This window comes from Musca domestica, unplaced genomic scaffold (assembly GCF_030504385.1).
Source record: "Musca domestica strain aabys unplaced genomic scaffold, Musca_domestica.polishedcontigs.V.1.1 47, whole genome shotgun sequence".
In the NCBI taxonomy this organism is placed as follows: Eukaryota; Metazoa; Arthropoda; class Insecta; order Diptera; family Muscidae; genus Musca; species Musca domestica.
The window spans coordinates 4,250,221-4,278,032 of NW_026712338.1; the positions used below are offsets into that span (position 1 = coordinate 4,250,221).

The 27,812-nt window shown below is 32.3% G+C and overlaps 1 protein-coding gene across 1 annotated transcript in view; it reads left to right on the forward strand.

The window, feature by feature from the left end:
- LOC101900579 (DEAD-box helicase Dbp80-like) overlaps positions 1-27,213 on the forward strand; it is a 102,534-nt gene extending 75,321 nt beyond the window's left edge. Inside the window, exons 9-10 of the mRNA XM_059127711.1 lie at positions 13,859-14,021; positions 27,138-27,213. Coding sequence (XP_058983694.1) covers positions 13,859-14,021; positions 27,138-27,181 — 207 coding nt within the window. The 3' untranslated portion in view covers positions 27,182-27,213. The remainder of the gene's footprint in view (positions 1-13,858; positions 14,022-27,137) is intronic.
- The last annotated feature ends 599 nt before the right edge of the window (positions 27,214-27,812 follow it).

Consider the following 27,812-nt stretch of genomic DNA (forward strand, 5'->3'; position numbering starts at 1 on the left):
TCGGTATTTTGATGATTTTTGCCACATTTTTCAATGGAATTGTCTGTAATTCCACAAAAGGATTCCCTTGTGGGCATTTTACCTCCTCAAAAAGAATTGTCTATATAGGTCCACGATATCGTATATCCCCCATATAATGGTACCCCCCGATATTCGGTATTTTGATGATTTTACCCACATTTTTCAACGGAATTGTCTGAAAACCCACATAAGAAGTTCCTTGTGGGTACTTTGTACCTCGGCAGAGATTTATCTATATAGGTCCACAATATCGTATAGCCCCCATATAACGGTACCCCCGATATTCGGTATTTTGATGATGTTAGCCACATTTTTCAATGGAATTGTCTGAAATTCCACAAAAGGAGTCCCTTGTGGGCATTTTACCTCCTCAAAAAGAATTGTCTATATAGGTCCACGATATCGTATATCCCCCATATAACGGTACCCCCCGATATTCGGTATTTTGATGATTTTACCCACATTTTTCAACGGAATTGTCTGAAAATCCACATAAGGAGTTCCTTGTGGGTACTTTAAACCTCGGCAGAGAATTATCTATATAGGTCCACAATATCGTATAGCCCCCATATAACGGTACCTCCCGATATTCGATATTTTATGATTTGACCCACATTTTTCATCGGAATTGTCTGAAAATCCTCACAAGGAGTTCCTTGTGGGTACTTTATACATCGGCAGAGAATTATTTATATAAATCCACGATATCGTATAGCCCTCATATAACGGTACCCCCGATATTCGGTATTTTGATGTTTTTAGCCATATCTTTCAACGGAATGGTCACAAGGGGTTCTTTGTGAGCACTTTACCCCCCGACAGAGAATTCTCTATATAGGTTAACGATAACGTATAGCTCCCATATAACGGTACCCCGCCATATTCGGTATTTTGATGATTTTAGCCACATTTTCCAATCGTATTGTCTGAAAATCCACACACGGAGTTCTTTGTGAGCACTTTACCCCTGAAACGGAATTGTTTATATAGGTCCACATTATCGTATATACCCCAATTGTCTGTAATTCCACAAAAGGATTCCCTTGTGGGCATTTTACCTCCTCAAAAAGAATTGTCTATATAGGTCCACGATATCGTATATCCCCCATATAATGGTACCCCCCGATATTCGGTATTTTGATGATTTTACCCACATTTTTCAACGGAATTGTCTGAAAACCCACATAAGAAGTTCCTTGTGGGTACTTTGTACCTCGGCAGAGATTTATCTATATAGGTCCACAATATCGTATAGCCCCCATATAACGGTACCCCCGATATTCGGTATTTTGATGATGTTAGCCACATTTTTCAATGGAATTGTCTGAAATTCCACAAAAGGAGTCCCTTGTGGGCATTTTACCTCCTCAAAAAGAATTGTCTATATAGGTCCACGATATCGTATATCCCCCATATAACGGTACCCCCCGATATTCGGTATTTTGATGATTTTACCCACATTTTTCAACGGAATTGTCTGAAAATCCACATAAGGAGTTCCTTGTGGGTACTTTAAACCTCGGCAGAGAATTATCTATATAGGTCCACAATATCGTATAGCCCCCATATAACGGTACCTCCCGATATTCGATATTTTATGATTTGACCCACATTTTTCATCGGAATTGTCTGAAAATCCTCACAAGGAGTTCCTTGTGGGTACTTTATACATCGGCAGAGAATTATTTATATAAATCCACGATATCGTATAGCCCTCATATAACGGTACCCCCGATATTCGGTATTTTGATGTTTTTAGCCATATCTTTCAACGGAATGGTCACAAGGGGTTCTTTGTGAGCACTTTACCCCCCGACAGAGAATTCTCTATATAGGTTAACGATAACGTATAGCTCCCATATAACGGTACCCCGCCATATTCGGTATTTTGATGATTTTAGCCACATTTTCCAATCGTATTGTCTGAAAATCCACACACGGAGTTCTCTGTGAGCACTTTACCCCTGAAACGGAATTGTTTATATAGGTCCACATTATCGTATATACCCCATATAACGGTACTCCCCTATATTCGGTATTTTGATGATTTTAGCCACTTTTTCCAATGGAATTATCTGAAAATCCATACAAGGTGTTCCTTGTGAGTACTTTACACGCAGACATAGATTTGTCTTTATAGGTCCACAATATCGTATATCCCCCCATATATCGGCACCTTCCTATATTAGATATTTTAAAGATTTTAAAATAATTTTTATTGGATTTTATTTTTTTGAAAATTTTCTAATTCGTTCCAAATGGTGGAGGGTATTCAAAGTTCGGCCCGCCGAACTTACTGCTTTTTTACTTGTTGTTTATTTAAATGTGTTCGCATCTTCCAGCTGAAGCACGATGTAGGTCCTGGAGTAGAAAGCATTTAACATCGTATTGCGCCCTCATTTCATTTTTAATATTATTCATTCAGAATTCAAACTAATAAAAAAAAAATACACTTCAATATAGAAAAAAGAAAAAAAATCTTCAACTGGTTCGCAGATTTTTTTTGCGGAAAATTTTTAAAGGTCCTTACGAAGTTTGTCGGTAGAATGTACTATTATTTTGAAACTCGACTCCATTGAAAAATTTTCGATTTTTCCCGATTTTAGAATTTTCATATAAAGGGACAACGGATAAAATTGTTATTTATAGATTTTATGTATTTATTGGGTATTACGAATAAATACATAAAATCTATAAATAAAGTCTGGCAACTCTTGTCGTGTTTAGTTGTGTTTTATTTGTGTCAAAATAGTGATAAAATAATTTTAGATATATTATTATTTATTGTTCTTTTTGTGCAGTGAAATACTATCAGTTCTTACTAATATAATCGAAATTATACGTGCATTGTGAAGTTCAGTGTTTAAATACGGTATTTTACAAAATAATTAAAACAAATTGTGACTGTTTTTGCGCCTTCTCATATTTTTGTTTTACTTTTGCTGTTTACGTCTGTTTCGCTTTTTTTTTTCTCCCTTGTGCCTTGTTCTTGTTTTTCAATCCCAAATTCTAAATTTTATATTCACAATCTAAAGCATACTTTGAGGCATTAGAATAATTTTTTGAAGTTTTGCACAATGGCCTGTTTATACAAAAATTGTAAAATTACTAATGAAAATGAACGCTTTATTACTTGTTGGCTATGTGAAAATCATGGTCACTTTAAATGTGCGGGTTTTACTGATAGAAAAAATGGACTTCGCTGGACGTGCATAAATTGTAGGTCCTTGGAGGTTGATTTTTACCGTCTATTTAAGGAGTCTAAAGTCGAAATTGCAAACATGAAGAAAGATTTTGAATCTGTTTACTCTCGCTTAAACTATTTTGAAAATATGTATAATAAATTTGAGTATCCTGATGGTTCGCCCAAAAGAAAAAAATCTTCAGCTATTATTTCTGGTAATAACTTAATATCGCTAAATTCACCAGTTGTTGCCCCGCTACAAAATAATACTGAAAATTTATCTTCAGACAACCATCTGGCGCCTCCGTTGCAATTTGCATCTTCGCCGTCCAGCAGGTCATCACGGTCTGTTTCTAATACAAGTGAAAGTCGGAGTACTCAGATCGAAACCTTATCTTCTGAAGCTCCATCTAATGTCCAGCAAAATCCACATCATTTGCATAGCGTCCCCCCTATTTTTGTAAGTGATTATACGTCAAATCCTACAGCACATCCACCATTGCAATGTGCTTCTCTTCCTTCTAGTAGCCTAATTGTAGTTCCTCCTAGAAAAAGCGTATTTATATCTAGATTGCATCCTAGTACTACAATAAATATTATAAGTGATTATGTTAAATCTAAAATACATAATCTTGAAGAAAGTGATTTTAAAATTTTTAAGTTTAATTCCTCCTCTGCTCGTGCAATTTCATCGTTTAAGCTTGTTGTTTCCAAAAACATATTCGATACTATTATTAATAGTTCATTCTGGCCCGATGACATTTTAGTAAAAGAGTTTGTATTCAGAGAAAAGCGTAACGCACTTAATCCTGTCCGTACTTCTAACGCTATGCAAGCTTCAAAAAACTAATAGAATCTGATTCGTTACAAATGTTATACCAAAATGTCAGAGGTCTTAACTCAAAACTTCGTCAAACTTTTTTAAAATCTTTTGGTTCTGATTTTAAAGTCTTTATATTTACTGAAACTTGGCTTAAACCTGAAATCTACGACACAGAAATCTTTTCTGACCAATTTGAAGTTTATAGAAATGATAGAGTAAATAGAACCGGTGGAGGAGTTTTAATAGCTGTACATAATTCCATTACGTCTGAAATAGTTGTCACTGAAGATCTTAATATAGAATTTATATGTGTCAAACTATTATATCGTGGTAAATTTATTGCTTTAACTTGTTCCTACATTCCTCCAAATTCAGACTTTGAAATATACATTAAGCACTCAAAGCTTCTGAAGGATGTTTCATGTTTAAAGTCAGCAAATTTTGATCTTATTTGTCTTGGTGATTTCAACTTACCAAGTATATCGTGGATCCCTAAACAAAATTCCATAGACTATATTCCTGTATCGTCTGCAGGCTCAGCTAGTAGAATGGACGAATTCTGGGAAGCTATATTTGACCAAGGACTTTTCCAAATAAATAATGTTTTTAATGTCAAGAATAGAATTTTAGATTTAGTATTCTCCACAACCGTTAACCTTTCATTATGTAGATGTGCACCGTTTGTCGAACCGGAGGATAATTATCACCCAACCCTCAATATAACTCTTGATCTTAAAACTCAAATAACATCCAAACCACTCAATAAAAAAATATCCTTTAACTTTTCCAAAATTAACATTGATTTGTTACGTACTACTCTTTCCAATACAATATGGCGTCTTGAAGGTGATATTGATTATTGTATTTCCGATTTTTATAATATCTTAAATGAAGCCTTTAAACTAACAGTCCCTAGTTCAAATTACGCGCCAAATGGAGGCTCGCCATGGTTTACTCCATATTTAAGACGTTTACGTAATAACAAAAGTAAACTTTTTAAGAAATTTAAAAAATTTAACTCATCCTTAAACTACTCCAATTACTCCAAAGCTCGAAATAATTATAATACTGAAAATTTAAAATGTTATTCGGCATATCTACAAAGAATTAGAAATAGTTTTCAACGCAACCCAAAAAACTTCTATAATTTCGTGAATTCTAAAAGAAAAGCCCATGAATTCCCTAGCTGTATGAAATTCGGCAGCACAGAGGCTACCGATGATTCTGATATTGCAAACATGTTCGCAGATTTTTTTCAGAATAGCTATTCAACATTTACATCCACTAGCAACTACAGCTTTAACATTAATAGACTGAATTTTTTGCCCCAAATTTTGCTTACGGAAGAAGAGGTTTTAAATGGTTTAAAAACTTTAAAAAATTCGATCTCCCCAGGTCCAGACGGAGTACCGGCAAACGTTCTTAAATTATGTGCAATTGAATTATACATACCACTTACGAAATTATTTAATTACTCTTTATCTTTAGGCTACTTTCCTTATTTTTGGAGATCTAGTTATATAATTCCTCTCCATAAAACTGGTAGTCGTTGCAATATTGAAAATTATAGAGGCATTGCTAAGCTTAGCGCAATACCTAAACTTTTTGAATTTTTGGTTTCGCGTAGGCTAACACACTTTGTGGCTCCAATTTTTTCACCGTGTCAACACGGTTTCATCAGAGGTAGGTCAACTTTAACTAATCTTATGGAATTAACATGCTATGTTCATAATGGTTTTGCTAATAAATTTCAAACTGATGTAATTTATACCGATTTTAGTAAAGCTTTTGACACTGTCGTACATAGTTTATTACTCCACAAACTTGATTTAATGGGTTTCCCTACATTATTGTTAGAATTTTCATATAAAGGGACAACGGATAAAATTGTTATTTATAGATTTTATGTATTTATTGGGTATTACGAATAAATACATAAAATCTATAAATAAAGTCTGGCAACTCTTGTCGTGTTTAGTTGTGTTTTATTTGTGTCAAAATAGTGATAAAATAATTTTAGATATATTATTATTTATTGTTCTTTTTGTGCAGTGAAATACTATCAGTTCTTACTAATATAATCGAAATTATACGTGCATTGTGAAGTTCAGTGTTTAAATACGGTATTTTACAAAATAATTAAAACAAATTGTGACTGTTTTTGCGCCTTCTCATATTTTTGTTTTACTTTTGCTGTTTACGTCTGTTTCGCTTTTTTTTTCTCCCTTGTGCCTTGTTCTTGTTTTTCAATCCCAAATTCTAAATTTTATATTCACAATCTAAAGCATACTTTGAGGCATTAGAATAATTTTTTGAAGTTTTGCACAATGGCCTGTTTATACAAAAATTGTAAAATTACTAATGAAAATGAACGCTTTATTACTTGTTGGCTATGTGAAAATCATGGTCACTTTAAATGTGCGGGTTTTACTGATAGAAAAAATGGACTTCGCTGGACGTGCATAAATTGTAGGTCCTTGGAGGTTGATTTTTACCGTCTATTTAAGGAGTCTAAAGTCGAAATTGCAAACATGAAGAAAGATTTTGAATCTGTTTACTCTCGCTTAAACTATTTTGAAAATATGTATAATAAATTTGAGTATCCTGATGGTTCGCCCAAAAGAAAAAAATCTTCAGCTATTATTTCTGGTAATAACTTAATATCGCTAAATTCACCAGTTGTTGCCCCGCTACAAAATAATACTGAAAATTTATCTTCAGACAACCATCTGGCGCCTCCGTTGCAATTTGCATCTTCGCCGTCCAGCAGGTCATCACGGTCTGTTTCTAATACAAGTGAAAGTCGGAGTACTCAGATCGAAACCTTATCTTCTGAAGCTCCATCTAATGTCCAGCAAAATCCACATCATTTGCATAGCGTCCCCCCTATTTTTGTAAGTGATTATACGTCAAATCCTACAGCACATCCACCATTGCAATGTGCTTCTCTTCCTTCTAGTAGCCTAATTGTAGTTCCTCCTAGAAAAAGCGTATTTATATCTAGATTGCATCCTAGTACTACAATAAATATTATAAGTGATTATGTTAAATCTAAAATACATAATCTTGAAGAAAGTGATTTTAAAATTTTTAAGTTTAATTCCTCCTCTGCTCGTGCAATTTCATCGTTTAAGCTTGTTGTTTCCAAAAACATATTCGATACTATTATTAATAGTTCATTCTGGCCCGATGACATTTTAGTAAAAGAGTTTGTATTCAGAGAAAAGCGTAACGCACTTAATCCTGTCCGTACTTCTAACGCTATGCAAGCTTCAAAAAACTAATAGAATCTGATTCGTTACAAATGTTATACCAAAATGTCAGAGGTCTTAACTCAAAACTTCGTCAAACTTTTTTAAAATCTTTTGGTTCTGATTTTAAAGTCTTTATATTTACTGAAACTTGGCTTAAACCTGAAATCTACGACACAGAAATCTTTTCTGACCAATTTGAAGTTTATAGAAATGATAGAGTAAATAGAACCGGTGGAGGAGTTTTAATAGCTGTACATAATTCCATTACGTCTGAAATAGTTGTCACTGAAGATCTTAATATAGAATTTATATGTGTCAAACTATTATATCGTGGTAAATTTATTGCTTTAACTTGTTCCTACATTCCTCCAAATTCAGACTTTGAAATATACATTAAGCACTCAAAGCTTCTGAAGGATGTTTCATGTTTAAAGTCAGCAAATTTTGATCTTATTTGTCTTGGTGATTTCAACTTACCAAGTATATCGTGGATCCCTAAACAAAATTCCATAGACTATATTCCTGTATCGTCTGCAGGCTCAGCTAGTAGAATGGACGAATTCTGGGAAGCTATATTTGACCAAGGACTTTTCCAAATAAATAATGTTTTTAATGTCAAGAATAGAATTTTAGATTTAGTATTCTCCACAACCGTTAACCTTTCATTATGTAGATGTGCACCGTTTGTCGAACCGGAGGATAATTATCACCCAACCCTCAATATAACTCTTGATCTTAAAACTCAAATAACATCCAAACCACTCAATAAAAAAATATCCTTTAACTTTTCCAAAATTAACATTGATTTGTTACGTACTACTCTTTCCAATACAATATGGCGTCTTGAAGGTGATATTGATTATTGTATTTCCGATTTTTATAATATCTTAAATGAAGCCTTTAAACTAACAGTCCCTAGTTCAAATTACGCGCCAAATGGAGGCTCGCCATGGTTTACTCCATATTTAAGACGTTTACGTAATAACAAAAGTAAACTTTTTAAGAAATTTAAAAAATTTAACTCATCCTTAAACTACTCCAATTACTCCAAAGCTCGAAATAATTATAATACTGAAAATTTAAAATGTTATTCGGCATATCTACAAAGAATTAGAAATAGTTTTCAACGCAACCCAAAAAACTTCTATAATTTCGTGAATTCTAAAAGAAAAGCCCATGAATTCCCTAGCTGTATGAAATTCGGCAGCACAGAGGCTACCGATGATTCTGATATTGCAAACATGTTCGCAGATTTTTTTCAGAATAGCTATTCAACATTTACATCCACTAGCAACTACAGCTTTAACATTAATAGACTGAATTTTTTGCCCCAAATTTTGCTTACGGAAGAAGAGGTTTTAAATGGTTTAAAAACTTTAAAAAATTCGATCTCCCCAGGTCCAGACGGAGTACCGGCAAACGTTCTTAAATTATGTGCAATTGAATTATACATACCACTTACGAAATTATTTAATTACTCTTTATCTTTAGGCTACTTTCCTTATTTTTGGAGATCTAGTTATATAATTCCTCTCCATAAAACTGGTAGTCGTTGCAATATTGAAAATTATAGAGGCATTGCTAAGCTTAGCGCAATACCTAAACTTTTTGAATTTTTGGTTTCGCGTAGGCTAACACACTTTGTGGCTCCAATTTTTTCACCGTGTCAACACGGTTTCATCAGAGGTAGGTCAACTTTAACTAATCTTATGGAATTAACATGCTATGTTCATAATGGTTTTGCTAATAAATTTCAAACTGATGTAATTTATACCGATTTTAGTAAAGCTTTTGACACTGTCGTACATAGTTTATTACTCCACAAACTTGATTTAATGGGTTTCCCTACATTATTGTTAGACTGGATTTCATCATACCGTACTCAAAAGGTGTCTTTCACAAATGCCATCTCAAAAAATATTCTAGTCCATTCTGGTGTTCCTCAGGGAAGCCATTTAGGACCATTACTATTCGTTCTCTATCTCAATGATCTTCCGTCAGTTGTAAGGTTTTCCAAAATTCTAATGTTTGCAGATGATGTTAAGCTGTTCATTAATCTCGATTCTCTCAATAGCTCATTACATTTACAACATGATCTACATTCCATTGTAAATTGGTGTGGTATGAATGGCATGTCACTAAATCTTAAAAAATGCAAAAAATTATCATTATTCAGATCTAGACATATTCAATCTGATTACTTCGTAGGTTCATACAAATTGGAGAATGTAGACTCATTTATTGATCTTGGTGTTATTTTGGACAATAAACTTCGTTTTAACTTACACATTGAATCTAGCGTTAATAAAGCAAAGTCTCTTCTAGGTTTCATTAAGCGCTGGTCTAAAGAGTTTGAAGACCCTTACGTAACTAAACGCTTGTTTACTAGTCTAGTTAGACCTACATTAGAGTATGGTTGCGTGTTGTGGAGTCCATTTTATAAATGTTACTCTAATTCAATAGAAGCAGTTCAAAAACAATTCATTATATTCGCTCTCAAAGGTCTGCCCTGGAATCCGTCTGAAGCACTCCCCCCCTATGAAAATCGATTAAAACTTATAGACCTTCCATCGTTAGAAAGAAGGCGTTTAATGCTTAGAGCAATATTTTTAATACGACTTTTGCGTGGTCAAATTGATTCACAATTTTTAATTAGTGAAATAAAGTTTAATGTTCCGTCTAGAATAACTCGTAATTATATACCGCTAAATCTTTCCTTGGCGAGATCTAACTACGAACTAAGCAACCCCCTTAGATCTTTATGTGAAATATATAACAACCTCTATAATAATTTATCACTATCTGAACCTTTGCATGCAATAAAAATATCAATACTTAATTTATAATTATAGTATTTGAGCTGCCAGATTTGTATTTTTGCTCGTTGTGTGTGATTTGTAATACTAATCCTTTTACTAAAACCGGCTGATGTTTTACTGTAGCTGGTGTTTCCCTACAATACTAACCCTCCATGGTGCGGACTATGGGGTGTACGCGCTCCCTACGTATTGGGAGGTGGCCCCCTCGGTCGGCAGGGGCGGGTAAGAGTGGCGTTGGGACCGAACGAAAAAAAAAAACAGTTTTATCCGTTGTGGCTTTATACTACCCTACACATCATATTAGAATTCAAAAAAAAAAAAAAAAAAAAAAAAAAAAAAAAAAACACTACAAATGTACATTCGAAAATAGTAAGTCAAAATGGAAAAAAATATGCAATATAAAACATTACTATTGTATATTTTAAAAGTCAAAATGAAAATGTTCAAATTTCACATTTTACGCGATTTTTTTTGGAGTCGTGGTTAATATTTTTTTCTTTAAAAACCTAACTCGGGGTATGACGAACGTTTGTACAAACAAACAAACAACAACAAACAACAATTGATTTATATATATATATATATATATATATATATATATATATATATATATATATATATATATTTCAATTTGAGTCAACTCACCTGGAATTACATCTCGTTTACCAACATTATACTTTACTGATAACCTACTAGTCCAAACACTTTTGCGGTTGCGTTTAATCAGTTCTATTTTTTCCTTGATGGAATGAATTTTACGAGGAATATGAGAAATTGTCCGAGAAATTATTTAACAAACAGACTTTCAATGGAGAAATGTAGCATTTCACATCAAACAACCACGTGGTACTAAACTTAAATCAGCTATAGACGAAGGGCAACGAGACTTAAACTCAAAAAAAAATGGGGTTTCCTAGAATTTTAAATAAAATAATCATGTTGTGCACGGAAAATATAGGTAAACCTTTTGGAATTGAAATTAAACTTTTTGCAGTGGAAATCCAACCTTTTGCAGTGGAAATGAAACCTTTTGTAGTGGAAATGAAACCGTTTGCAGCGGAAATGAAACCTTTCTTTATTTGAAGTGAAACCTTTTGCAACCGAAAATAAACTACTTGCAAATCAAATGAAACTATTAGATTTATAGAAAGAAACATAACAAAACATTTTTATTTTTAGTATATTTAAAAATAAATAAACTTATTACTAATATATAGTTAAAGAGGAATTTTTATTGATTATTAATATCTATATTTTTACATTATTTCTTAAACTTTCAATTATTGTAATAAAAAAAAGGTTCTTTCTTGATTTAATATAAAATATTTTCATATTAAATAGTCTTAGTACTTAACGCTAAAACGAAATTGGAACAAATTTTGGCCTTTATTACTATAGATTGTATGGGCAGGACTGAAATGCGGAACTAGCCTTTACTATAAGGTTTTATAGTTATAACATACTATTAATCTTACCTGAAGGATTCCCGATTCGCAACTTGTTTGATTTTTAACAGCAGATCCATTATTTGGATAGAGCAGTCTTATTAGGTGTGCTATTGAATGGTTTTTGAAACATCCTGGTATCATTTTCAATATCAAACACCCTAGACACAATACAATATTGTGCCAAATTTCAAATCTCTACATCAAATTTAATATCAATATAGTGATAACAACAGACAGACAGGTGGACATCATTAAATCAAGTTAGATCATGATTGTATGTACATTATGGGGTTTCATTTCCACTGCAAAAGGTTGGATTTCCACTGCAAAAAGTTTCATAAAATAAAAATGTGTTGTTATGCTTCCTTCTATAAATCTAAAAGTTGATTTGATTTGCAAAAAGTTTGATTTAAATTGCAAAAGGTTTCATTTTAACTAGCATATCACTTAACCGATTTAACTGTACAGGCCGCACAAATGAGGATCAACTGTATTTCAAATTCAGTTGCCATTTTTTTTCGACGGTAATGGGCAATATCTCGGGATAAAGCTATATCTTGTCCCCATCTCGATATCAAATTTGTGTACATGTAATTTGATTTTGAATTTCTTGACTGAGTAGGAATAAATAATCTATGGGTTCTAAAATGATTACACTTAATATGTCTTTCATAGTATGATGGGAAGTTATAAAAATGGCGTGGTAACCGAGAAGGAGACTTTTTACATAAATGAAAATTTTTTAACATCTTAGTTTTGAAACAAAATGATGATTAGTTTGTAAAAAAATTTTCCTAATGAATATTAAGATGACAAACAACAAAAACACTCACATATTAATGCAAAATACATAAAATTCAAAAGTTTAATATTGACCTTGAATACCTCTGCAACGTCTGAACCTAATTTGACGAAAGCTAATTATAATAACTGTATTTTCATTGTTTGTATATCAGAACTCAGGGGAATGCCAAAAGGACAGGTGTGTTATATTTATATAACTTTAAAATCGAAAGGTCGTATACAACTTTATATTTATATAAATTTAAATATTCATATTAAAAATTTATTAATTAGTACTCAGCAATCATCAAGCTATATAGTCTATACGAACATAGGCGGGCTCCCAAAATTTCAATTGTTTTTCTTTTCATACAAACTAAGTAAATTGCGAAATGCCCGAATTGCGTATCTTCAACACATTATCAAATGAAACAGCCAAAACCATGATTATAATTGATGGGAAATATACCAACTAGAAGAATCTGATTATTTTCTTAATACGTCAAGTAATTTTTATTATATTAGGATTTTAATCCGACAATTGTAGAAATCAGTATTTTTGTCCTTTAATAAATAATATTATGATCAAATATTTAAAAATTTTAAGCATCAGTCGTTACAAAATTAGTTTGTAAGCTGTAATAAACTTGACTCCACGTTTGTTTGCGTGTAAATACTGCTCATATGTTGTTTACAGTTTCCCAAACATGTAGTATTTATTTCATCACTTTTGTGAAAAATTGTCGTGGCAGACAAAGAGTGGAAAAGGCTTTAAAAGATTGGCTCGATACGGGTGCATTTGACTTAGATTCTGTAAGGTGAAGGTTTTACTTATTTTACAAAGTAATTGAACAGTAATTGCTTTAATCTAGAAACTCTACGTTGGGTGGGCGTCCACGTATGGCATATAAAAAACGTTCAGACAGAACCAAACGTCGATGAATTGGTGAACTCGTTTAATCGACATTGGGGTAGTCATAACAACATTTTTTTATATGTTATCGATTTTATAATGTAAATAAGTGAAAACACGTTAAATTTTGAGGGCCGAACTTGCATCGGGTAAAGAAAATATATAAATATAAAAGTATTGGGACACACTTGGGAACTTAGTTGGAGATCTTTTTAAAAACTTCAAAATATCACATTGGCGTCGCAATCTTAAATGAGGATATCATCTATTGCATCTATTGTGAGTTTCAAGTACCAAATTTGAAACAATTTTCCACAGGAGGTAGAATCCAGTACGAACTCTAAATACAGAATTTGAAACTATTTCTTTATAAATTGTGGCTTAAATCATTTTGTCAAAAATTATTATATTTTGAAAGTCAACCGCAATCTTATATCATGTAAAGTGTAAAAGTTCATAGAATTTTCTTTACAAGAATCTTTTTGGATTCTATCACATAAAATTTTTAAAATATAAAGAAATGAGAAGATTTTCAACAAAAAATCCACTTCAATGTCATTCAAAATATTTGTTCCATTGATGATATTAATAAAATTTAATTTATTCTCTATAGACTCGAAAAACAGCTGGATGGCTCGCTGGGAAATTGTCGTCAGATGGACATTCTGTTGCAGTGCTTTCAGGTGAACTTACTGTTGAACAACGTTTGGCTGTTCTAGATCGATTTAGAATTGGTTTGGAAAAAGTATTAATAACTACTAATGTTTTATCACGAGGTAAGTTCACAGTAGTATATGGCAAAGCAAAATTAACAACATATCGTATTTGTGTTTAAATATCGAAAGTTAGAATATGACGGCTTTTTTTAGAGTCCTTCATTTAACATTATCCATATATCTCTATATTTGCATAGAAAACCATTTGGCCAAAATGCATTTCAATGGCATATCACCCTTGCTGTTGCAAACCCTTAATTTAGGTTTTATGTTAGGTAGTATAAAAATTTCGACGCATTTTTGTTTTTTTAGAATAGATTGCTTTTGGAGATGATCGCATAATACTTAGGTGTTGAAATGGACCAAAAACGGAAAAATTTTCTGAACAAACGGAGCGGAAATTAGCATGGGGCTAGAGCTTAGGGCTGGGCAGAAGCCTTCCAATTTGGATGGTCATTGGGTAATATTTAGTAGGTGAAATAGATCATAACATTTGTGTTAGTTATTTAAAGCTTATATCTCAAGAATGGCTAGACCGATTTTGACAAATTTGGTCAATTCCTCAAAATCGCAAAAAAGATGCCAATAATGATGTTAATATACAAAAATACACGTTCGAGATATGTTTGGATTCAAGTATGTATATATTTGGGGCTGCTTGCAAACAAATATATATTTGGATGCAAACATATTATGCTTGGGTCGAAGTATATATGTGTTTGCAACATTTTGTAATATATTCAAATTTTAATTGTTTGGGTTCAAACATATTTTTTATGTTAGAACCATGGTAGAAGAATGTAGGTAGACGCGTCGAAACAGCTGCTGGGACAATGAACTGTCAAACCAATTTTGGAATTGAAAATGTTGAATGAAAAACTTTTAAATTGTTGAAAAACGCGAATTATAATAGCCTCCGAATGACGTAGTATAAGAAAACATATAAAAATCTACTTATATTTGAAAAAACAGTTAATTTTTTGACATAAATATGTCAAGCCTGTATTCTTCTGTCATGGTTAGAACATATGTGTTTTGTTATTTATTGATGCTGTTGCGTGGAGAATAATGAAAATGTTTATGAGTGCGGTTGTAAGATTTAGATTTTTTAAAAGAATTTTAGTTTTATTTAATTATTTGCTTCCTCTTCTATTGTGCTTACGATCTCGTCACTTGGGTAAAAAAAGTTTTTTGTCATAGAAGTTATTTTTAAAATAACTTCTGGGGAGAATATCCCAGACAAAAAGCTGGGGAACTGATGATGATTGGTGGCTCTTTCCGAAACCTAGGTATTCCCTGCCTTACCCCATGGTAAACATTACCATCGTTCTTTACTAATAAACAAACGTTGTTTTAATAAAAACAACAATAATTGTATCCGAACAAACAAGCCAACACTGTTCCATATATATTAAATACTAGCTGGCCCGGTCCGCGTTGCCGGCCCGTAGTTTTTGTCTATTATGCATATTTGTCAAAGCATTATTACTCACAGATATGACTGATATAAGTGTTCACGTACTGGTCGATTAAAAGTGTTTTAAAAATATTTTAATATACCTGTTCCCATATTTAAGCCGTGGGCTTCAATATTTTAACCTTGGACTTCAAATGTGTGGATGTGCTATCCAAATCTTTTAAAAAGTATATATCAATCGTATCCCGATGTAAGGGATCAAATTAATTTTTAGTATGGTAAAAATCGTAGCAAAAATTTCCAGTCAAATGAGCAGTAATTTGGATTTTACTGTATTTTGTACACCTCATAATTTAGGGCTGAATGGTTTAAGAATAGCCAAAGTTAATTACTTTTTTAAACCAATTAGCACCTCAGATTATGCATTAGAGTCGTCATCAGTCCCCCTAACCATGTCGGTCTGTTTATCCACCAAAAGGTGGACTTGAGGGGGTTCTATTACATGGAGAAAATTCTAAAATTTGTAGATATGTTGAAATTTTTGTTTAAGATTTCCACCCCTAATATACATTTTTAGCCAAATCCTTTGAAATATGGTAAAATCAGGAGGGACCTTTATATGGGCACTACTCCGAAACATCGACCTACATTGAAAACTTTCTTCTACCCCTTATAATCCAATATGACAAATAAAGGCCAAATCAAAAACATAGCTATTTCACACCCATTACCGAAAGATGGGAATTTATTTTATTTGCCATTTAAATTGTAAGTTGGAGACTCCATAAAGTCCATATTTTTTTCATCAGATAGTATAACTCAATGGCGATTCAACAAATATTCGGTCCCGTGCTACTTTCTTATATTTGTAATTTGTTCATGTTTTCACAATTCATTTCATATAGATGTACATCTCAAATCTACGTTCCCAACCAATATTCTCTTGGGGGTTACAAATTCAATGCAATACAAAATTTTCTTTTCTGACCACACATTAGATGTGAAAGTGGACTTGGGGATACTCCAATGTGGGGACTTTACTTAAATAAATTCCTATGGGGCAATTATCTGTATGATGGTTCCCTACCTCAAGGTAGCATATATACAATTTTTTAGCCAAATCAATTGATGAATGTGGTCAAGACCCTACTCTGAAAATATAAAATTTTATGCGAAGAGGTTATATACCCCCTTAGAAACAAAGATGCCAAATAAGGGCCAAAAAAAATGAAAGAAGTGGCCAAGACCCCAGAAATAGCTTAAATCATACGATGGTTATATAAATATGAAATCGGGTTGTACCCTTATCCGTGAGTTATGATCGATATCACGACCTGCAAAAAAACATCAAGATACCATAATCTTGATGTTTTTTTTGGTGAAAAATTGTATATAGTGAAAAATTATTCTTTATTTTGTTCCCAAAAAATCTACTAAATTCAATATAATAATACAAATTGAAAAAAATTGACAAAAGAAGAATAACAAATTGAAAAAATATTCAACTTTTTCGCTGTTTTTTACAACAAATGTTTAAAGATCCTTACAAAGCTTGTCAATATAATGTACTATTATTTTAAAATTCCATTATTATTTAAAATTCCATTCGATTCCATTGAATTTTTTTTTTCGATATTTTCCCAATTTGAGAATTTTTGCAATGAGATCTCTTTTTTTGTGATTTTTTAGCGATTTTGTTAAATTATTTCTATATCATCTATTCCGCTTCGCCACCACATAATTCGGTACTACACTTCCATGTAACCCGACATCAATTTCAGTTCTAAAGAAATCAAGTCAATTAAATAAATTGTTATTAATATTCGAATTCAAAAATTAAATTATAAAAAACAGTACAAATGTACATTAGAAAAAAGTAAGTCAAAATGAAAAAAAAAAAAAAATCATGCAAAATAAAACATTACTATTGTACATTCCAAAAGTCAAAATGAAAATGTTAATATATCACAATTTTACGCGATTTTTTGGATATTATCCTTTTCGGACAGGAGATAATTCCGAATTTATATGAATCGTTAAAATCAGCCCAGCGGTTCTTAAGTTATAAGCGTATTAACTAACACAACTTTCTTTTATATATAGATATATACTTCGATACAAACATATATATACTTATTTCGAAGCATATATTTACTTGCTTCCAAGCATATTTTAACTAACATCTAAGCATATACATGCTGGGATCAATCATATATGTGTTTGCATTGAAGTATATATATGCTTACATCCAAACATATATATACTTGTATCTACGCATAACTTTACCTACATCCATTACCTGATGTACTTGCATCTAAGCATGTATTTACTTGTAGTACCCGTGTAGATTTTGTAGTATTTTGTGATATTTTTGTTCATATTTTTTATCGAATGCTGTTTTTTCAATTTGACTTATAATATTGAAGTGTACGTTTTGTATATTTTTCACCTTACGACACAGGTTGGGGTTATTATATACAGAATGCAATTATCGTCCGATCCTCACGATAATTTTCATAAGGGTAGGGTTAGGCTCAGAATGGCTAGGCCTATTGTTTTTAAAGATGTCCCTAATATGCAGGGTGAAATGAAAAAACTGCAACCAACTTCAGACTGCTATAATTTCTGAGGCACTCGGCCGAAAACTGTTAAAATTATTCCAGTGACAGCTCATTATATTGTTTACAAGCGTACAAAAGCATTTTGGTGAGAATTTTCCAGAAAAAAGTTATTTGTAATGGAATTCAAGCGTGATAGTGTGATTTCTTTATATTTGGCTGGAAAACCACAAGTGGTTATCGTTACAGCACTCCAGCATTTGAATGTGAATAAATCTTTTGTGTCTCGTACCATCGCTCATTACCGTGACACTGGTAGCGTAGTCCGACGTCAAGGAAGTGGACGGAAGAAAACAGCAACATCAGCAGAAATGGTTCAAAAAGTAAATTAGCGACTTGATCGAAACCCGCGTCGCAGTGGCCGAAAAAGGGCTCGTGAGCTAAACATATCGCAATATTCCATTCTTCAAATATTGAAAAATGAGCTCGGGGTAAAGCCATTGCAATTCCAAAAAGTGCAAGAACTTACACCGCAACAGAAAGAAAATAGATTCAAAAATGCTAAAGAGTTGATTCGCTTGGCCGAAAGTGATGAACTGCCGAATTTGGTTTTCTCCGATGAGAAAACATTCGTTGTCCAGAAGTTTGTAAATAAACAAAATTATCGTGTTTACTTTCCAAAGAGGTCAGCTGAAAATGTTCACCTTCGGTTGGCCACCAGAACTTAAGTTCCGGCCATTGTGATGGTGTGGGCCGCCATGACAGCCGATCGTCGCTCTCCGCTCGTACTAATCAACCGTGGCATCAGAATAAATGCCAAATATTATAGCGAAAATATTCTGGAGGGTGTATTTAAGCCTTAGGCACCCAAAAATTTTGGCGCAGACCTTGGACATTCCAACAGGACTCAGCACCATCGCACTCAGCACAAGAATGGTTACAAAATGAGGTTCCTCGCTTCATTTCCAGCGCACAATGGCCACTAAAAAATACCAAAGTGTAGATCACCTCAAGCAAGTGCTTCGCCGGGAATGGGCCAAAATACCGCATTGGCCATAATTCGTGCCGAAGGTGACCAATTCGAACAAATCTAAACTTATTCTAAAATTTGATGCTATTTCCGACATTCAATAGAATTGAAAAAAAAAATATATAAAAATGATGGCGTTTGACTTTGTTGCAGTTTTTTATCTCGCCCTGTATTCAGGGGTTGAAATGGACCAACAACCAAAAATGTTCCTGATTTTACAGCCGTTATAAAGGTGACATAAAGAAACCAAACCAGCGAATAGAAAGGACCACTACTTTTTTGTGAAAAAAATACCAACATTTCCATTCTATCGAAACGCTGTAAATAACTTACAAGCGAAATCCAAAATACACATAAAGTGAACTTCTGAGTTTTTATGCTGATTTCGTTGAGGAATATAACCAAATATCGTAGTCAAGCAAATCAGATGAGTTTGGAGATACTTTTGGAGATGATCGCAATTTTTTTGTGTTCAAAAGAACCAAAAACAGAAAAATGTTTCTTGTCACACAATTGGAACCAATCGACACGGAATTTAGCATGAGAAGAGATTTAAGGACAAGGAAGAAGTCTAGCATTTTGGATGACCATTGAATTATATTTAGGTGTAAAATGGACCACAACAACTAACAGCACGACGAAGTTCGTAAATATTGGGCAAACGTCTCTGGTCAAAATGCTAAGGGTAATATCTGGGCAGTGCTCCATGACTTAATTTCAAAAGTGTTGTAGTGTTTCACATGGTCGGCCCCGCACGACTATATCTTTGCTTGCTTGTTTTCTAATAGAAGTGAGGGGTGTATCCGGTAATTTTTCATGCGTCAGACTACTTTAATTGTCTTCTGACTAGTTAATCAATTTGTAGGGATTGTGGCCCAGTATAAATCATCATGCAACATTGATTGTGTTTATTTTGGCACAAGACAATAATTGTGTGCTCCAAACGAATATAAAATGTACGTAATACTCGGCGTACTCCTTCGACGTTTTTCACCAACAATTTTGAGCACATGCATTTATATGTATACTAGCAAATGCCCGCTTCCAAGTATGCGGAAAAAGGAAATCATATTAAACGTATGTTTATTATAGGTGTATTATAGACCGCTATTTCCCTTAACTTCCCATAACTTGAACGACTGACTTAAATACAAATCCAATCAATAAATTCATAACTATATACAAACTTGTAATTTTCTGTCTCTAAAATATATAAAAATGGGTACAAAAGTATATGTATCTTTGTAAACTATGATTATCTATATATATAAAAGAAAGTTGTGTTAGTTACTACGTTTATAACTTAAGAACCGCTGAACTGATTTTAATGATTCATACAAATTCGGAATTGTCTCCAATCCGAAAGGGATAATATACAAAAAAATCACGTAAAAATGTGATATATTAACATTTTCATTTCGACTTTTGAAATGTACAATAGTAATGTTTTATTTTGCATGTTTTTTTTCATTTTGACTTACTTTTTTTCTAATGTACATTTGTAGTGCTTTTTATATTTTATTTTTGAATTCGAATATTAATACCAATTTATTTAATTGACTTGATTTCTTGAGAACTGAAATTGATGGCGGGTTACATGGAAGTGTAGTACCGAATTATGTGGTGGCGAGACGGAATAGATAATATCGAAATAATTTAACGCGATCACGCCAAAGTTAAAAGATAATTACTTTTTCAAAATCGAAAAAAGAGATCTCATTGCAAAAATTTTCAAATCGGGAAAAAATCGAAAAAAAAAAATTCAATGGAATCGAATTTTAAAATAATAGTACATTCTATTGACAAGCTTTGTAAGGATCTTTAAACATTTGTTGTAAGAAAAAGCGAACAAGTTGAAGATTTTTTCAATTTGTTATTCTTCTTTTGTCAATTTTTCTCAATTTGTAATATCATATTGAATTCAGTGGATTTTTTGTGAACAAAAAAAATGAAATAAGTGCGAAATACGATATTAACTGACATCTACCTTTAAACTCCAGGGCCTACATCGTGCTTCAGCTGGAAGATGCGCACACATTTAAACAAACAAAAATGACCGAAAAAGACTAATGGGGCTCATTTCAAAGCGTTGACCTACTTCTTTCATGTGACAATAATCCGTCCAATGAGAGCTCAAAATGCAAAATTCTTTGGGAGTACAATCAATAAAAAGTCAAATTTAAAGGGTGCAAAATAGTAGAGCGAATGGGACTTTTAGTAAGAAAAGGATTTCTATCCTTCCAGAAATTCTTCCCAAACATTGAAGATACCTTTAATCGCTTTTGCAGGTCATGATATCGATCATAACTCACGGATAAGGGTACAACCCGATTTCATATTTATATAACCATCGTATGATTTAAACTATTTTTGGTGTCTTGGTCACTTTTTTCATATTTTGGCACTTATTTGGCATCTTTGTTTCTAAGAGGGTAGAGAACCTCTTCGTATAAAATTTGAAATTTTCGGAGTAGGGCCCATATTGGTCTTGACCACATTCATCAATTGATTAGGCTAAAAAATGTATTTATGCTACCCTGGGGTAAGGAGCCATCATACAGATAATTGCCACATACGTAAGTAAAGTCCACACATTGGAGTATCCCCAAGTCCACTTTCACATCTAATGTGTGGTCAGAAAAGAAAATTTTGTATTCTATTGGTTGGGAACGTAAATTTGGGATGTACATCTATATGAAATAAATTGTGAAAACATGAACAAATTACAAATATAAGAAAGTAGCACGGGACCGAATTTTTGTTGAATCGTCATTGAATTATACTATGATGAAAATATAGACTTTATGGTGTATCCAATTTACAATTTAAATGACAATTAAATTTAGTTCCCATCTTACGGTAATGGGTGTATAATAGTAATTATATTTGACAATTCTGAAATCAGTCTGCCCTCAATTATGAGTTGAATAAAACTATTTTTACTTATTTAAATCACGTGAATTTTTTTTTTTTCAGTTTGACATGCTATGTTTTTCTGCTATATTTTTGTTTTTGTTTGGCCTCTATTTGTCATCTTTGATTATAAGGGGTAGAACAAGTTTTCAATGTAGGTCGATGTTTCGGAGTAGGGCCCATATAAAGGTACCTCCTGATTTTACCATATTTCAAATCTTACACAAAAATTTCAACATATCTACAAATTTTAGACTTATTTGACTAAAAATTAAAAATTAATCGACCAGTACGTGAACACTTATATCAGTCATATCTGTGAATAATTATGCTTTGACATATATGCATAATAGACAAAAACTACGGGCCGGCAACGCGGACCGGGCCAGCTAGTATTTCATATATTTCACAATGATCTCAATACCAAAATGCACAATTCTAGCTCTTTTCCTATTCTATGTACAATATTCAGTACCATTTATTACTGAAGTACGCATTTGCAATTCATCCTCCTTATCTAGAAGCTAAACACTCGTAGTGATCCTAGTACCAAAATTTATTTTCCATATTTATTGTTGCTACACTTCCTGCTGAAAAGCATGCATTTTCAAAAACCCCATTGTCTAAACCATACTTACCCTCACAGCAAAAAAAAAAAAAATACTTACACATATACTTACACTATGGAGTTCCAAATTCCAAATTCATATCCTTATATCAACCCTACTTCCAAAACATGATTCTCTTACAAAACTTCAGGATTTTACCTTGGACTTCTCACTTAATTTCAAATTATAACAAATTAAGAGCTATGTAAACCTTTAGTACACCCAAACCCAAATTGCACCCAACTTAGTACCAATTAGTTCAACTCTCACGCTTAGTACACATTCCAACTTAATTTTTACAACTTGTATCAAGATTTTAGCTCTATCTGTTCTCATAACACCAAGTGATTCGAAACTTAGAGCTTTTAGCTCACATGGTTCGAATTTCAGCGACCCTTATTTAAAAGTTCAGAATCTTAACTTTATCTTTTAAAACTATACTTGATTCAATGTTTTATACCTTTTAATACAATTAGTACCCTTACCCCACCCCTACACACCAACATTGGTCTACATGCAAAATTTCAAGATTCCACCTTCAGCCGTTTTGCCTGATTATACCAATATCAAATTTAGTACCGCTCATTCGTTCTTTTTCAAAACCATTTCATATCTCCACCCTACATACCAATATCTATAATTCAAATGTTAGTACCTTTCGTACATCTATGGTACGTTTTTCCATGTCACAACACTACACACCAATTCTGACCCCAACAACGAAATTCAGAAATCTATCTCTCTATCTAATTGTGTACCATTTATAACATTTTGTACTCCTGTAGAACTTATTTCCAAGAATAATTTAAAATTTAGGGTCTCCAACTCTGTAGGTTCATCCAAATTCAATTTGTACCAATGTTAGTACCATTTAGTACAAAACAAGTACGATTTTCAAAGTTCCTACATAACCCAATCCTACAATGCAATAGTCCTAATTCCAAATTTCAGGATACCAGCTCTATCGGTTCACCCAAATCCAAATTGTAGCCAATAAACAATTTGGTACATAATAATACAAATTTCCATAACTATATACATCATACAATCCAATAGAAATCTCTTTTTTCCAAATTGCAGGATTCCAATTCTACCGGTTCTCCCAAAATTGAAATTGCACCAAATTTTGTACCATTTAAGACACATAAGTTCGAATTTCCAAAACTTCCCACATATCTATCGGTTCTCCCAATATATATATATATATATATATATATATATATATATATATATATATATATATATATATATATATATATATATATATATATATATATATATAATAATGTAGTACTATTAGTACTAGTAATAATGTAGTACTATTAGTACTCATAGGTACGAATTTCGAAAAACGGTATATCAGTATGAACAGAAAGATTTTAAGTGTTTTGAAAACTTCCACCTCTGTTATATATATAAATTTCGAAAAACGGTATATCAGTATGAACAGAAAGATTTTAAGTGTTTTGAAAACTTCCACCTCTGTTATATATATATAAATATATATATATATATATATATATATATATATATATATATATATATTTATATATATATAACAGAGGTGGAAGTTTTCAAAACACTTAAAATCTTTCTGTTCATACTGATATACCGTTTTTCGAAATTCGTACCTATGAGTACTAATAGTACTACATTATTACTAGTACTAATAGTACTACATTATTATATATATATATATATATATATATATATATATATATATATATATATATATATATATATATATATATATATATATATATATATCTATATATATATATATATATAGAAGTTTTCAAAACACTTAAAATCTTTCTGTTCATACTGATATACCGTTTTTCGAAATTCGTACCTATGAGTACTAATAGTACTACATTTTGTACAATTTAAATTTTGAGAGAACCGATAGATATGTGGGAAGTTTTGGAAATTCGAACTTATGTGTATTAAATGGTACAAAATTTGGTGCAATTTCAATTTTGGGAGAACCGGTAGAATTGGAATCCTGCAATTTGGAAAAAAGAGATTTCTATTGGATTGTATGATGTATATAGTTATGGAAATTTGTATTATTGTGTACCAAATTGTTTATTGGCTACAATTTGGATTTGGGTGAACCGATAGAGCTGGTGTCCTGAAATTTGGAATTAGGATTACTATTGCATTGTAGGATTGGGTTATGTAGGAACTTTGAAAATCGTACTTGTTTTGTACTAAATGGTACTAAAATTGGTACAAATTGAATTTGGATGAACCTACAGAGTTGGAGACCCTAAATTTTAAATTATTCTTGGAAATAAGTTCTACAGGAGTACAAAATGTTATAAATGGTACACAATTAGATAGAGAGATAGATTTCTGAATTTCGTTGTTGGGGTCAGAATTGGTGTGTAGTGTTGTGACATGGAAAAACGTACCGTAGATGTACGAAAGGTACTAACATTTGAATTATAGATATTGGTATGTAGGGTGGAGATATGAAGTGGTTTTGAAAAAGAACGAATGAGCGGTACTAAATTTGATATTGGTATAATCAGGCAAAACGGCTGAAGGTGGAATCTTGAAATTTTGCATGTAGACCAATGTTGGTGTGTAGGGGTGGGGTAAGGGTACTAATTGTATTAAAAGGTATAAAACATTGAATCAAGTATAGTTTTAAAAGATAAAGTTAAGATTCGGAACTTTTAAATAAGGGTCGCTGAAATTCGAACCATGTGAGCTAAAAGCTCTAAGTTTCGAATCACTTGGTGTTATGAGAACAGATAGAGCTAAAATCTTGATACAAGTTGTAAAAATTAAGTTGGAATGTGTACTAAGCGTGAGAGTTGAACTAATTGGTACTAAGTTGGGTGCAATTTGGGTTTGGGTGTACTAAAGGTTTACATAGCTCTTAATTTGTTATAATTTGAAATTAAGTGAGAAGTCCAAGGTAAAATCCTGAAGTTTTGTAAGAGAATCATGTTTTGGAAGTAGGGTTGATATAAGGATATGAATTTGGAATTTGGAACTCCATAGTGTAAGTATATGTGTAAGTATTTTTTTTTTTGCTGTGAGGGTAAGTATGGGTTAGACAATGGGGTTTTTGAAAATGCATGCTTTTCAGCAGGAAGTGTAGCAACAATAAATATGGAAAATAAATTTTGGTACTAGGATCACTACGAGTGTTTAGCTTCTAGATAAGGAGGATGAATTGCAAATGCGTACTTCAGTAATAAATGGTACTGAATATTGTACATAGAATAGGAAAAGAGCTAGAATTGTGCATTTTGGTATTGAGATCATTGTGAAATATATGAAATACTAGCTGGCACGGTCCGCGTTGCCGGCCCGTAGTTTTTGTCTATTATGCATATATGTCAAAGCATAATTATTCACAGATATGACTGATATAAGTGTTCACGTACTGGTCGATTAATTTTTAATTTTTAGTCAAATAAGTCTAAAATTTGTAGATATGTTGAAATTTTTGTGTAAGATTTGAAATATGCTAAAATCAGGAGGTACCTTTATATGGGCCCTACTCCGAAACATCGACCTACATTGAAAACTTGTTCTATCCCTTATAATCAAAGATGACAAATAGAGGCCAAACAAAAACAAAAATATAGCAGAAAAACATAGCATGTCAAACTGAAAAAAAAAAAAAAAATTCACGTGATTTAAATAAGTAAAAATAGTTTTATTCAACTCATAATTGAGGGCAGACTGATTTCAGAATTGTCAAATATAATTACTATTATACACCCATTACCGTAAGATGGGAACTAAATTTAATTGTCATTTAAATTGTAAATTGGATACACCATAAAGTCTATATTTTCATCATAGTATAATTCAATGACGATTCAACAAAAATTCGGTCCCGTGCTACTTTCTTATATTTGTAATTTGTTCATGTTTTCACAATTTATTTCATATAGATGTACATCCCAAATTTACGTTCCCAACCAATAGAATACAAAATTTTCTTTTCTGACCACACATTAGATGTGAAAGTGGACTTGGGGATACTCCAATGTGTGGACTTTACTTACGTATGTGGCAATTATCTGTATGATGGCTCCTTACCCCAGGGTAGCATAAATACATTTTTTAGCCTAATCAATTGATGAATGTGGTCAAGACCAATATGGGCCCTACTCCGAAAATTTCAAATTTTATACGAAGAGGTTCTCTACCCCCTTAGAAACAAAGATGCCAAATAAGTGCCAAAATATGAAAAAAGTGACCAAGACACCAAAAATAGTTTAAATCATACGATGGTTATATAAATATGAAATCGGGTTGTACCCTTATCCGTGAGTTATGATCGATATCATGACCTGCAAAAGCGATTAAAGGTATCTTCAATGTTTGGGAAGAATTTCTGGAAGGATAGAAATCCTTTTCTTACTAAAAGTCCCATTCGCTCTACTATTTTGCACCCTTTAAATTTGACTTTTTATTGATTGTACTCCCAAAGAATTTTGCATTTTGAAATTGCACCAAATTTTGTACCATTTAATACACATATATATATATATATATAGGAAGAGGTGGTATATATATATATATATATATATATATATATATATATATATATATATATATATATATATATATATATATATATATATATATATATATATATATATGTATAAACTATTTCAGGTTTATCTATGTTGGAATATCAATCAATCAATGTAATAGAATAACGTCACAGTCAAAGTGAACCACTGAAATTGTTTTTTGCGCTAAATTAAAGTTAAATTCTATCAGAAATGTTTTAAACCGAAAACATGCGATCGGCTATGCATCAGTATTACATTAACAGGCATTTTGTGAAGATTGGCGGACAAACTAGCCTAGATTTGAGAAGGCTTTTTATTAAATTGCACCAGGAGGGGAAATCGCAAAGAAATATAGCAGAAAGCACTAAAATAAGCCGTGGAACTGTACACCACATTATACAGAGATTTAAGGACTATGGAAGAATCGAAAAATCCACGAAAGATTTTTACTGATTGCGACGAGGCTTACATTCTTCGAGAGATAAAGAAAGATCCTCATCTTAGCGCTCCAAAGCTCACCCAAATAGTCAACAATCATTTGGGAATTGATGCGAATCCTGAAACAGTAAGACGAGTTCTTAGAAAACACGGATTTAATGGGCGAATTGCTCGCAAGAAGCAATTTATTAGCCTAAAGAACCGAAAAAAAGAGATTAGCATTCGTTCGTGAATATTTTGCAATGGACATGAGCTTCTGGCAAAGGGTAACTAAAGTTATATAAGCATAAAAAATTACTAAATCCTCTTTATTAAGGTTTTATTTACGGATGAATCT